The sequence below is a fragment of the Hirundo rustica genome, chromosome Z (genome assembly GCF_015227805.2).
Source record: "Hirundo rustica isolate bHirRus1 chromosome Z, bHirRus1.pri.v3, whole genome shotgun sequence".
NCBI classification, from domain to species: domain Eukaryota; kingdom Metazoa; phylum Chordata; class Aves; order Passeriformes; family Hirundinidae; genus Hirundo; species Hirundo rustica.
In genome coordinates this window covers 82,904,357-82,919,212 of record NC_053488.1, presented here as the reverse complement: position 1 = coordinate 82,919,212, position 14,856 = coordinate 82,904,357, and the positions used below count along the sequence as shown (strand labels likewise).

Below are 14,856 nucleotides of genomic sequence, written 5' to 3'. Positions count from 1 at the left end.
AATACAAATGGCATCTATGCTTGTGGCATTGGCAGTTCTTTTAAACTTTAAGAGGATGTATATGAATCTGTGCATGCATGACTCAACACGATGCTGGTGGCACTCCAATAAAACCAAGCCATCAATTCTTGAGTTTAGGCCATGTCCAGAGCTCATCAAAATCAATGACAGCCTTTCCACCAAATTCAGCTCTTCAGATCATAGCAGTGGGCCTGCAGTCTGTACCACAGAGACTGCAGTCACACTGCTTTGTCCCCTGTTTGACTTACAGCACAGCTTGATGTTTATGTTACATAACTAAAGATATTGAGACCAACCACACCACGCACACTGTCCACAGTACAAACATAAGGATTACTGAAAATCCTCAGCGGGGAGAAAAAAAAAAAATCAGCTCCCCAGTTTAACATATTGTCTGCACTTCCTTTTCATTTATATATAGAGAGATTTCATATAAATCAATAAATACCTATGAATTAATATCTAACACACTTCAGCAGTACCAGATACAGGAAGCATTCTGGTCAAAGTTGTAATGGATTTTAGCAGATATTAAACAGGAATAACTAAAGATGTGTTTGTTTGTGTTAAATGTACCAGACTCACCCACACACAAAGTATTGTTCCCCGACAACCCATTTTCACAGCTCTTCAAAACTGACTAACATCTTAGCCCCCTTCTTAATGGTTATGCAAGATTCCAATATTTGCACTTGCAGCTACTGCTTTCTTGTGAAATATTCTAAGTACCCTCTGATCTCTAAATAAATTTATTTAGAATTTAAATAAATGGGCCTGTATTGAGCAAGTCCTTGGACGAAGTACAACTTCTTGTTTCTTCTCTGACTGCCATACATATTTTTCTGGTGAAAGATAACATAGTTGCGCATTTGTCTGAAGTAAATCCCCTGACTGGCAAATTAAGAACCCTTGCAAGTGGAAAAAAATATTAACTTTGAAAGAGAAACCATTTCCAGTAAAACTTCTTAAGTGATAAAATTTAACTTTTGATGGTTGTCCGTGCTTAATTGCTCCCACAAGAACAAAAAATAAGTCTAAAAAGGGATCTACTTCCCAAATGTCTGAATGCAGCTAGAAACCCTGTACTGTGGGTTCCAAAAGACAAAGCATTTTGAATCATCAAATCTGCATTAAGCATATCTCCATCTCTGTGGTCACAGGAATCTGTGACATTTCATTTCTTGAAAACTTCCATCAAATCTTTGACCGAATCATAAGCAAACAGCTTATGTGGAAAAGCCTTCCAATTCAGTGATCTGAAAAAATGGAGGGATTTACTTTTTGTTCATAAAACATCCAAGTAATTGGGGATTGCGTATTAGAAAAAGCATTTATATACATAAATAAATGCCCTAAATATCTAAATATATTCTAAATTTGAGTCAATTCAAGACCAAGGTAAGAAGAAGTGCTTTGCACTTATAGTGAGAACCAAGTTAACGCTTAATATTGCACATATGGACCAAAATTCTACATTGGACTGGACAGTTCTGGAATCCTTGCAAACCTCACACCCTCTGTGTGATAGGGTTGTATTTTCCTCATGGCTGTGTAGGAGCTCAGTCTGGAGAAATATAGCTGTGTTCATCTTGATAAGTTATCTATTATGATAAGTCATCTACTGACATCCTTTGGAAACAGATGAGCAATTCCACTAAGTCAACATAAATTTTCTGGTACAATATTCTTCAGGAATTGGCCTGAAGCACTAGCAATGTACTGGTCCATGTATTATAGAGCTAGAGGTCCAAACTATAAACAACCAGTTGAGCAAACAATGCAAAAATTTATTCCATGCCTATGAAATCACTGGATCAAGCTTTCATTGTATTTATCGTATAACCACAATGCAAATATATATTTGCATTTCCTATCTTACAATGGATCTGCAAAGGTATCAGAGTTCTAATTATCATCTATTATATTATGTGAGACAAAAAGAAATAGAAAACTCACATTTGTGAAGCTGCTAATAAGAGATAAGGCCACCAGGGTTGCCTTTCTGTTTTAAAGGTTTCAAACAGTACAGTTTGAGTTACCCGTAACAGCTTTCTGTTTCTGCCAAATACCAAAGACAGCACGAAGTGTAAAAGATGCACAGCGACTGTAATCCCAAGTGGATCAGAATGTATACTAGCCTAACTCTTAATTTCTCCAGTCTCCTACACCAGGTCTGAAATGAGTAAAACCCCATCCAAATACGCATCAGGCAAACTCTGCTCAGTACATAGATCTAGGCAGAGAAGTCCACTCAGACACAGGATGTGATGCAAGGACACAAAACAAGGGCAAAGGGAAAAAGATGATGGCATTTTCAAAAGAGGAGTCGAACTAGAAAATGAAAAAGACTCTAGGTGGTTTGCTGGGGTTCTTGGATATTTTGTGCTCCTACCCTGACTGCAGCTTGTCACCTGGATGAAAGCACTTGCCCTTACATAAGCCACTCTGACTTGTACAAGTGTAGTTATCAGAGAAAGTTAAACAACGTTGTTATGCAATTAAGGCTATAATTCTGCATACAGCTGTTTGTTAAGATCAAGCAATTAAGTAGATCAGCAAAATAATAATGAAAGAAATGACACAATGTCTTTTCATTCTACAACAGTCTATGGATCTGACCCTTTACACGACCCTACTACTTCTCTCAGGTCTCTCCTGCACAGAAGGTGTGATACCACATGGATTCTTCCAGAGCCCCACAACAGTGTTAAGACCTCACACCTGTGAGACAGCCACCAGTTCCAGCAATTCTACTAACGACACAAGAGACAAAATAAAGTCCAGTTTATATTAACAACCAGCTACCTAACTCCAGCCACCTAACATAGATTAAAAACCTCATTTGGAGCATAAAACTTAGAGGTCCGACACGGAAGACCTCAAGTCTTTAAGTTCGGGATGAGGATGCCCATGTAGCCCGCCAGCCTCTCCGTTCGCAGCCGCACGGAGCGGAGAATACAGCACTGGGACAAAGAGTGACTCACGGAAAGCTCAGCCTCCGCCACGAACACCCGCCGGGGTTACCCCAGCCCCGCGCCAGCCGGGGGCTTCGCCTGCGCAGCGCCCGCCCGGAGCTCCCCCGGCTCGGCGCCTGCCCAGGGGCCGGCCGGGCCGGAGCCTTTCCCGTGCCGGGAGCTGGGGCCCTGCCCGTCCCGACGACCGCCCGCGCTGCCCGGTCCCCGGTCCGCGGCCCCGCCGCCACTCACCGGCCGCCGCCCGCGCCCCGCGCCGCTCCGCGCCCGCCGCCCCGGGCGGCCCCGCCCGCCGCCGCCCAGCGGGCACCGGGCACCGGGCATCGGCCCCACCTCCCGCGCACCGCGGGAGCACGGACACCGCGGGGCGGTCCGGCCCCCGCGGGACAGCGGCTCGGCTCCGTGGGCGCCGCCGCCCGAAGCCTGCGCTTGGCCTGGGAGAGCGCTTTACTCAAAACGGAGGCGTTCGACGCTGAAGGAATTTTGGCTCTTTCTCAAGCCTTTGTGGCATGGGAAGTCCCTGCTACCTCCAAGGCTTCCTACTGGTTTGTTGTCCATGGAACAAACTCCAGCCTGAGAAACCTGTAATCAGCTGTGAAGACACAACCACGGCGTGACCGTAGAAGCACAGAATATGGAAGGGACTCATCAAGATATGGGGTCCAACTCCTGGCCCTTCACAAGATGCCCCAAGAATCACATCAGGTGCCTGAGAGCATTGTCTAAACACTCCCTGAGCTCAGATAGGCTTGGTGCTGTAACTACCACCTTGGGGAGCCTGTTCCAGGTCCCAGCCACTCTCTGGGTGAAAAACCTTTTCCTGGTATCTAACCTAAACCTTCCCTGACTCAGCTTCATGTGGTGGTAGTGACAGTTTTTGGGGCTCGGTTCCTGAGACACAATGTCTCGGGAAAACATTAAGCTTGACCTAAGTCAGCACTCAGCACAATTACCTGCAGGGCTCAAGGCACAGTGTGAGGCATCTTCTCAGCAACATGATTCAGGTAACGTTGTTCAGGCTGTGGGATGAGGCTCTTTGAGACTCTGAAAGACTTTCCCAATGAGGGCATCGTACAACTAGAACAGATGGAAATTCATCAGGCTGGGAAATCAATGGAGTGTTTCCTTAGCCAATTGAAAACGGGATTCTACTGGATCACTGTGTAGCGTCTTAGCTTGTGTCAAATGAAGTTCAGTGACTGAACTGACCTCAGCTAAATAAACTGAGATGGGAATCCATCCATTTTGTTGGATTTCTGCAAATAACATATTGCAAGGTTACACCTGGGAAAAAGCACCTGAGAAAAGACCCATCTTCTAACCTTTGAATCTATTAATGTTGAAGTAGGTTACCAATTTCCATTAAACAGACTGACCTGTTCTGTTGCAGAACTGGCACTGTGTCACTCTGGCAGAGGAGTAACAGGCCCTCCTTCAGGGACGCAGTGACACGAGTGAAGTCAGCTCATGTGTTCCAAAATGCAAAGTGAATATATCCAGTGCAAGTAAAAATAGGTCCTTGTGAACAACATGTGTACATGCCATGAATAGCATTTCCACATCCAACACTAATGGGGCAGAGATAATATTTCCTAATCCCTCTAATAGTGCTACCGGTTTGACCTGATCTGGGAATGCAACAATTGTCCTTCACATTCTCCAGTTACTTCAGATATATAAAATCCTTCTGGCTCACTAGACCTGGAAGGAAATCCAAGTTGTTATTTTCAGGAAGTCAGGGATTTCATTTACTCTTTCAGTGTCAATGAGTGTGCTTCCTAGGGATACTAAGACTCTTACATTGCAAGAATCACATGTGGATTCATGTTTTCTTTTTTCCTTGCCTCTTCCAGAATTATTTGCAGCTTGTGCAGATTGGTTTTGACACCTACTGCCTTTCAAAAAAAAGGAACCAATACTGAGAATTCACACCTGGATTTTCATTTGTAGCCACCTCCCAAACTTCCTAGTGTAGTTGCTGTGCATACGGACCAAGCAAGCTTCCTTGTCACAGTGAGCTCCTGTCAGTCCTGTTCAACATGATCAAACTGAAACTTGTAGTCTGGGAAAGGGGGAATTTGAAGCCAGTGAGGGAAAGATTTTAGCTGCAAGGTCACAACAGGGTATTTTGAATAAAGCAATTCCCCAGGACAAATAGTCTGCCTTTCCAATACCTGTCTCTGACACATTTTCTAAAGCCTAGAAAGAATTCCCATCTGGAGCTGTTATATACTGCAGATATTTACACATTTATCTCCAGGAATGACAGGATCTTGATAGCCTTCAGCATCATGAATGTATTCTTCACATTCCACAGCCCTTCCTCCCTGCACATTGCTGGATAGCTAGAAAGTCAGAAGATGCAGCTGAAAAAAGAAACAGAAATGTGATGAAGATGGAAAACTAATTAAAAAAGCAAGTCCAGCAAAAATATGGTCTGTGCTTTTGATCTGAGGACTAGATGTAATTCAGGAAATTCTTAAGTCAGGACCCATTTCATATAAGAAGGCCATTGGACCACAAGGCAAAAATTGTCTCTCTTTGGCTACATGGTATCACCAGCTGTTTGTTAGGCAATCCTACAACACCTTCCTGAAGTCTCAAATTCTCAAACAGGAATTACAGTAAAATCAGTAATAAATTCAGCCTAGGCAGCAAAGATCTAATTTGCCAGTGGCTTTATTCCTCACTGGTTCTCAGTAACATAAAAGACTACGATAGCTCCTCTCTACTTTGGAAACCCTGGGTCCTTGCAGGTCAAATAAAACCAGCAATAGTTCCAGGTGACCAGCAGCTCTGGGAACCACAATAAATATGAGCATTAACATCTATGAGCATTGCATACATTAGCATCTCTCCAAACTTGCAGCCTTAGTTTAAATTTAAATGGTCAGTCAGGTAAATCAGAGAAAGGAATTCCTTTGAAGGGCTTCCAAAGGAACAGTTAGAGAAAGTGAGCCCTAAAACCAGCTTGGCAGCAAAAATATCATGAGGAACCAGGAAAAGCATACTTGTTTAGAAACATTAAATTTGCTCTAAAAGATGCATGAATCTATGAGACAAGATACAAGGTGGAAATAGTGCAGTAAAAAGAATGATGAGGTGTAGTAGAGCTAATTTTGCCTCATCTCTAACAGATCTATGCTGCTTATTTAAAAATACAAGTAGGAGTATTTTAAAACTGTTTGAACTATTCTGACTTGCAAGGATATGAAAGTTGTCTGAGTTCCAGTGTTTTCTTCAATTAATAAGAAGAGAGCATTATACTAGAACGCTATGGTGAAGGCTATCAACCCATCTCATAGATGTAAACAGAAGTGTTGCAAGTTGAAAGGAGAAAGCTATTGTTGTCTATAAAATGGAGAAGGAAATCTCTGTGGGAACGTAGTCAATGCCAGTGGTGTTTAACTAGAGCTGAGGCCAGTTACACTCTGACTAGAACCTCAGATCTGTTTAAAGGAATTTCCACATTAACTTGCTAGAGGGAAATGTATAACAAAAATTTCATTAATTTAGGTATTTCCAACTGATGTATTATAATTTTATTCATATCCTTTTACCTCTAAATAGCTGTTTGTGTTTTTTCTTTTTCTGGTTAGGGTGCATTCTAAGGCATACAAATATATTTTTATAAAGAGCTGAGAAGTTGGGCCACTGTAACCTCCAGTAGCAGTGCTCAAGTGGCAAATTACTTGAGATTCTCTCCGTCTTGGCAATGTTTCCTTGGCCCTTCTTAATCTAAGAATGTTCATGAAGAATTTCTCTTGGATACTAGGCATAAAAAGGTTCATTTCCCTGTCTTAGTGTCTGGTTCAAGGTCAAATTCAGGGTTGGGGTTGTTTTGGAGTCTTGGGTTTTTTTCCTTGCTATTGAAAAAAAAAAAAAAAAAAGTAAAATATCCCTCCACATTTCTGCTTTTTTCCTACATCTATCCCTCTGCAACATAATATCAACACAATGAAGTGTGTCATGTCTACACTGACCAGAATTAACTAGGTGTCCTAGGGTAACTTTATGATGCTAGTAGCCCAAATCGCCTGTTCTGTTTGCGCTGTATATTGAGTTCTATGCCTTTAAGACTGGTTCTGAGAGCAAAGAGAAAGACGGGGTGTTCAGCAGAGGCTCACAGAGACTGCAGGACAGAGATCTTTTTGCTTTTAGTTAGTTTCAGCTAATTAAGGCAGAGAAGTTCCCTGGACTGGTGTTTTGTTTGGGTTTTTTTTTTTTTTTTTTTTTTTCCCCTTTTTCTTAGAACTGTTTAAACCTGCTCTGGACTGAAAAAACCCAAGGAAGCACTGGGGGCTGCACCTGCGGCCCACCAGGGCCTAGGCCTCAGCATTTTCCAGCAGCGCCAGAAGAACTATGACTAATAAAAGACTAAAAGAGAGCCAAGCTACACCTACAGCAAGAACTTTCTCAATTTACCATCTCACTCCAGAATGAGAGGTTTTATTGTTTCATATTATTCATTCTTTATACTTGTATGCACTTTGTTTATTAAGTAAAATAGTTTTTTCCACTTTTCTCTGAAGAAGTTTTTTACCAGACTGGTTGAAGAAAAGGGCCATTTAAGTTTACCCCCCAGAAGGATCCCATTCAAGAGTTTTCTCCTGAATTTGTCCCTAAACCAGGACACTAGGTAATACAGCTCCTAATTTTAATAATTCTGAAGTTTCAGATATTTCTCTAGTATGTGAAATAAGGTCAAAATGCAGAGCTACTTTATTAACAAGTACAAATCTCAGTAACCAGATCAATGAAACAAGGACTTTTTTCAAGTTACACAGCAGGTGGAAGCAAAAGCCAGTGCATACCATGACAGGAGAGATCTAAGTTCAAGTGCTGCTCAGTAAAACAAGGAGCTTCCCAAAGGAGACAGCAGGTGGAACCAAACTCCCTCCCTTGCAAGAGCCAACCTGTCCAAACATCTTCGTTCTCGAAGTCCTTGTGTGCATCCCAAAAGGCTAAACTTTATCCATACCTGCAGTGACCCACAGTTAAAGGATTTCCTAACACTGAGAATTACAAAATAAACAAAATGCACTTCTTTCAGTTTTCTATAACTACACGTCCCTGTGCTATGTTCAGTAAAAGCTGCCTGCTTCCCCAGAAGCAGTGATATAAACCATCTGCCAAGCCATAATGTGAGATCAGGTTAACAGCGGGACTTGGTGATCTCAGAGGTCTCTTCCAACCTTAATAATTCTATGATCATGGCTGGTACGCTGCATTTCTTGTCAACATGTACTATGAGGTACTGACTTGTGTAGAGGGAATGACAATATTCTGGCAGGGCATTGGTTTGTGTTCTTTTTGAAGGACACAATTTGCAGAGGCAACTACTCGGACCCAAAACATCACTTCTGCTTTCTCACACTTGATACCAAGGAGATGTCACCGGTCATATTCTACCTGTATTTGGGGCTCCATTTGCTTCACCATATGAACACCATACCAAGTAGATGCATCCAAGTTAGTGTTTCCTTCAGCTTAAGTTTTAATTCACCAAAGCCTCCACTAAGAAAAACATGAATACAGAACTCTGTGAATACAGAACTCTGTGAATACAGAATTCTCTGTCATGACAATTTTCTTTTTCATGTTACATTAGCACATTGTGGTTGCTGCTTCTCTAGTTTTGTGGGGGCTGGAGGTAATACCTAAATGAGAATAACTCAGAAGTTTGGTAATTTCTTCCCTTTTCTTCTATGTTAATTTGACAACATTTCTAGAGTACTCAGAAAAGCCACTGCCTTGCCAAGAAAACGAAGATGCGCACTAGCACAGCTGGAGCAAGTGCAGGGAATGACAGAACGGGTCAGGTTGGAAGGGACCACAGTGTGTTATCTGGTCCAACTTCCCTGTTCAGGCGGGGTCAGCCCAGAGGCACAGGATCGCATCCAAATGGGTCTTGAATCTCTCCAGTTGAGAGACACTCCACGAACTCTCAGAACAGTCAGTCCCGTTGTGTAGCCACTGCACAGTAAAGTTCTTCCTCGTGTTCAGGTGGAACTTTCTGTGCATCAGTTCCTGCCCGTTGCCTCTTGTCTCAGTGTTTGGCACCACGGAGCTGAGCCTGGCTCCATCCTCCATCCAGCGGGGCCGGGCTGGTTTGCAAAGCCCATCGCGGCAGCCCTGACACGGGTCTAACGCCATCCCGAGGTGGGTTTTTTCCCTGAATTTCTGTGGAACCGTGTGCCACGGAGCAGCCGCAGCGGCCTGGTCCGACCCGACCTGCGGCCGCCTCGCTGAGGACCCGCGGCCGGGGCGCCGCCGCCATGGCCGGGCCTGCACCACCACCTAGCGCCGGCGGCGGGCGCGGAGCCGCCGAGCCCGCCCGGCCCGGGGGCGGCCCCGCGCCCGCGCCTCAGCCCCGCCGCGCCCTCCGCCCCTCCCTTCCTGCTGCCGCCACCGCCCCTCGGTCCGCCCCACCGGGCCGGGCGTGCTCCGTGCTGCCGCTGCGCGCTCGGAGCCCGGCGGAGCCGCCGCACAGTCCAGCGCCATGGCCCGCGAGGAGGTGGCGGTGGCCGGCGAGGAGGGGGCGGCGGGCGAGGGCGGCGGGCTGCTGCTGGAGATCGTAAGCTCCCCGCTCAACCTGAGCCTGCTGGGCCTCTGCCTCTTCCTGCTCTACCAGATCCTGCGGGGCGAGCGGCCCGCGGCACCCGCGGGCGAGGCGGACCCGCCGCCGCTGCCCAAGATGAAGCGCCGCGACTTCACGCTGGAGCAGCTGCGGCCCTTCGACGGCGTGAGCGACCCGCGCATCCTCATGGCCGTCAACGGCAAAGTCTTCGACGTGACCCGCGCCAGGAAGTTCTACGGGCCCGGTGAGGGCGGGGGCGGGCGGGGGCTGCGAGATGGGCCCAGCCCGGGCGCTCCGCGCGTTGTGCCCCGGGGCCACCGGCCGGGGGGAGCGCGGGGCTGGCAGTGCTGGCAGGGAGCGCCTTCCTGCAGCGGGGATCAGCGCTCCTGCCTGACCCCATCCCGGCCCTGGTGCCGATGCGGAGGTTTGGAAAGGGTTCAAGGTTTGCTTCCAGCCGGGAAGGCTGCGCGCCCCTGCAGCTGCGTGCCACTGAGCCGGCGGGCAGGGTGACTGCTGCAGCTGGGGCTCCAGAGTCGGGCCCCGGTGTTGTAGAAACTCCGGCTTTACCAGTTTACGTTGTTTCATTATTCTCGGTGTTTTCCCGTGGCGGGCTGCAGGTACCATAGGCGGCTGGGCGGCTTTGTCGGCCTGAGTTGCCTTTGCCTGATGGCAGGCAGCAGAAGCGAAGTGTTCTCTCAGTGTTGACATTCCATTCCCAACTTTTAGTTGGTATCACTCTATTGCATAATATTTATACTAAATACTTGGCAATTTAGATTTAACCAGCTTTCTGCCAAGAGCATAGTTCAAACGTGCAAAGATTGAATAACCTATCCTCGTAGAGCAGCCACTGATTAATTAGGTGGATGGGAGTATGTGCATCCAGGTGAAAGAGTTTTATCACCTCCACGAGGGCAGGGGGGTTTATTTTTATCAGAGGCTGCCTGTTAAAACGGCTCACTAAGGCTTGCTGATTTGTACGAGGATCTGCCTGGCATAACCATTCCTGAGACAGCCTGGTAGCTGCAGTAGTGAGCTGCCAGTGCTACTTCCAAGACAAGGAGAAAAATAAGGAGACACCATGGTTTTGATAGCATTATATTACTACTTTGGGGCCAAACAGAGGAGACTGTCACTGAATTATGCCAGGCTGTAACTTTGCATTCTGCAGCAGTCAGGATGATATGTACAGTGAGTTAGATGTGCAGCTTTGTATTTGTGCAAACTAAAACCCACTTGACATAAGGTCCAGGCTTTAAATACTGCCTTCCAAAGCTGCCTGTTGCATCTGATTTGGTAATTGCTGAATGGTTCACCACAATGTCTGGTTAGTTAGATTTTCATTTTAATGGAAAACTAAGATTATTTTGATTAATTTAGGAAAAAGCACACTCCAGAAGTTGGTATGTGCTCTACAAAAACCAGGTCTAACTTCTTTAAGCTCCTTTTAGAAGAACTTTGAATGTCTAGTTGAACATGCAGTATCTCAATTTTTGGTTTGTCATGCAAGCAAGGTAATCATTAATGAAGTTAAGCAAGAGTTTATCTTGGTGTCTCTGACCTGCTGTGAGTTGCATATTTTGATCATTTGAGTTCATCTTGCATTTTGCTTTAATAGATGTTTCCTCCAACTTGATAATTTCTAGTAGCTCCCCTATATTTTCTGTCAAGCCATCCTTCCATCTCAAGTCAGGAGTATCTGTTAGAAAACTTTGATTTCACCCCAGACATAGAAATCCTTCCTCTGTTCCTTATTCTAAGGATGTGTGTCCAAGTCTGTATGCATATCATTACCTGTTTGTATGTGCAGTGCACCATTGTGTAATTCGTTGTCCTGGTGTTTCAGCAAAACTCAGTATCTTTCTCCATGACTTTGTTTCTTGTTCTTTTCCTTTATTTTCTCTTATTAGCAACTGGAATAAAACTTTAAAGCATTTCAGAAGCTTGAGGCACCTGATGCATGGCTTAGGGTAGAAACTCATCATCTGTTTTAGTTCAGAGACTCTGATCCACGAAGATAACATAGCATCCATTACCTCTGCAATAATGCTGCTTACGCTTTTATTTTAAAGAGGGCCCATATGGGATCTTTGCTGGAAGAGATGCATCCCGAGGTCTTGCCACTTTCTGCCTGGATAAGGAGGCACTGAGAGATAAGTATGATGACCTCTCTGACCTCAACGCTACACAGCAAGAGACCTTGAGGGACTGGGAGTCACAATTCACTTGTAAGCATTTTTAAATCTGTTTACAAAGAAGTATTTAACTGGTAACAGAGGAGGCAATAGTTAAAAGACTGTAACCAGCTGGAAGCATCATATATATATAAATGATGGAAATTGCATACACCAATAACTAGAATAGTGGAAATAAAATGTGTTTTCTTTTTTAATTTAGTGTTGAAAGGTTTACTATAACCAGCTACAATGGAGTTTTCTCCACATGATGTCATTAGAAATCTCAGTTCTGACCTGACGTGCCCCTACTATTTTGGCCCTCTTCCTGTTTTAATTAAGACTGTTAATCATGTCACACTGAATGGCTGTTTTATTATGCTAACGAGCTTCTTGTAGAAACCATAACTATGCTGTCAAATATCTGACTTGAACTGGTGTTAAAATTTACCTTTCCATGTGTTGAGCATCAGGACTTACAGTGAAGTCCACTCTTTTTATTACAGGGTTCCTATTAAAGATGGCAAATAGTTGCTTTAAATTGTTACAACAACATTGCTAGTCTGAAATACCTGTCATCAGAGGCGTCCTTTGCTTTGTTGAAGTTGACAGATAGGCAACATAATATAGCTCTCAGTCCTTACATGTATTTGATCTTGGCATTTTTACATGCTCAAAAGGAGATATAAAAAAAATCAGAGGCTTAATCACATAATTGGCTAACAGATCCATCTCTGTCTTTGAGAGAAAGGCTCTCCCTTCTGTCCTATTCATAATACACATTACAAAAAATAAAACCCCCTCCAAGTTCTCTATATGCATGCACATATGTATGTGTGTTTTTAATAGATGTAAAGTCTAACAATGCCTTTGGTTGGAAAACCAGCTTTGGCGTTGGCAAGAGAAATAATCTAGAATTCTGTTTCTTTGGCTGGGTGAGTCCATCAGTTTGTGTTTATTCATCTTTTGGTTTAGGCAATAAAATAAGTTACATTCACTTCACATGATTCTTATGAAAACAGTAATAGTTCAGTGGTTGATTTTAGCTTTTCTCCTTTCCCCCACTGTTTGGAACAAGTTGCTCAGAGCTTTTTTAATTAAAATATAGCCATCCTGTTCATTCAGAAAACAGTTGGAGGAGTTTTAAAAGGTGTCTCTTCAGGGCAGAAAAATTACTTGGATTTTTTTTTTTTTCCCAGTTAAGTATCATCATGTTGGTAAGCTGCTGAAGGAGGGGGAGGAACCCACTGTGTACTCTGATGAAGATGAAAAAGATGCCCAGGATGCAAAGAAAGAGTAGATACTGCAATGAGGAACAATCTGTTTTTGAACCATAAAGGATCATTTGCCACATTCCACTTCTGTTTCACAATGTGCAGCAGCAGCAAGGCTTACAAAAGGTCCAGAGGTACAGTGAATGGTTTTTCAAAGATTTCAAAATCAGTGTCTTTGATCTGTCTTCCTTTAAACCCACATAATAAGAAGTATGCATGACAAATGTCTGCAAAAGTAAACTGCAATTTTGGCAATAAAGGACTATTTTTCTGCTATCACCATTTAGTGCAAAGTAGGTTGAGATCAAGTTTTTCATTATCAACCTAGCACTGTGGACACAAGCACATGAATAACTTCACATACATAACACAAACACCACTAAATCTTCTTTTGTGTTAGCTTCTGCAGGATCTGGCCCCTGGGCTGTAATTCCTTTAGAAAAGGGACTATATTATGTTTGTCCACAAAGCATCATACTCATTTGTTGTGCAATATAATTCATTACTATATAAGATAATTTGGCTTTCAAGGCGTTGCAGATGAAGACTTACAGATGAAACACTAACTGCTTTTAAAAAAGATCAAGAATTTTTGAAAGGTTAAATCACTTTTAAATAGGTAATGAAGACTGATGAATACTTGATATATTCAACATGTGTAATTCTGCATACACTAAAATCCTCTGTTCACTTTTAAAGCACGTCTATAGTGTTACAAAAGTTTAGATAATGAGCGGAACTAGGCATCCCTAAAGGTACAGCATGGAGTGACTTGACTGTTGTTCATTCTATTTTCTTAGTAAAAAGTGCTCCCGTGAATGTTAACGGAATTATATTAAACATGGAAGTTCAGCCACTCTTGATTCCTAGACCTAAAAAGCAAGAAGTTGCTGGTATGGCATGATTAGCAAGCGTTCTTGTACATGCACCTTCACCTAGCAGAAAAACATTACTTACATAAATTACATACAAAATAAAACAGCGTAAGCTGTTTCTGGATTGAGGCCTTTGCTGACTTGGAATGTTTCCATTAAAAGAAATGGTACAATCTCATGCATAACCAGCAATGCTATACCTGTGGACCTGACTTTTGAGTTGCTTTTTACTTATTTGCTCTCTTGGCTTACCTCTATGCTTAATTACTAGGTTTTTTTCTAAGTGACCTGCCTTCTACCAAGGAGGGCTGGGTAAATGGTTATGACCAAGGAAAAATGTAAGTGTTCATCATACAAAATACTTCTCTAAAACTTTCTTATGAATTCCAAGATAACTAATGATTTGTTGACCACTTGTGAACTTGTCCAGGTGATTCTGCTAGTGCAGAATATCCAGGGTGCCTGTATAGTGTAGTTCCCTCTATTTCATTTCTCTGGCTCGGCTGTCCGGTTGTTTCAATTTGGCAACATGACCAAAATGATGAACCGAGTCCTGAGTGGGAAGGTGTAAACTAGGCAAAAGTGTTCGGAGGTAGTGTGTTGCACAACAGCAGCTTTCATAAACAACTTGACCCAACATATTAAAGTGCCTGAGACCATCTGTGGTGAGAACAACTGACTCTTCCTCAGTCCTAACATTGTCCGGGGATTTTCTTTTGGTTGCACTGGGCCTTCTGATGAAGAGTGAGGTTGTTAGAGCCAGAGAGCTTATGTAAAGTGGTACTGTATGAGCTACCTAGCGAAGGTCTAGAGACACGTGTAGACCTTGTCATGACCTTTGTGTTGCTATTTTATTTTTAGAGACATTTATACTCTTTGCAAACTACTACTAATGGTTTACCTCAAATTGGAAATGTGCTTTTGTTTGTTTAAGGCAGAAAATAAAATACTCTTGCATAA

The 14,856-nt window shown here is 43.5% G+C and overlaps 1 protein-coding gene across 1 annotated transcript; it reads left to right on the top strand.

Annotated features, from left to right (window-relative positions):
* Positions 1-9,485: 9,485 nt before the first annotated feature.
* LOC120765184 (membrane-associated progesterone receptor component 1) lies at positions 9,486-14,856 on the top strand. The gene is made up of 3 exons (XM_040089746.2): positions 9,486-9,817; positions 11,646-11,801; positions 12,947-14,856. Exons 1-3 carry the CDS (start codon positions 9,496-9,498, stop codon positions 13,045-13,047), a joined length of 579 nt encoding a protein of 192 aa, XP_039945680.1. The 5' UTR covers positions 9,486-9,495; the 3' UTR covers positions 13,048-14,856.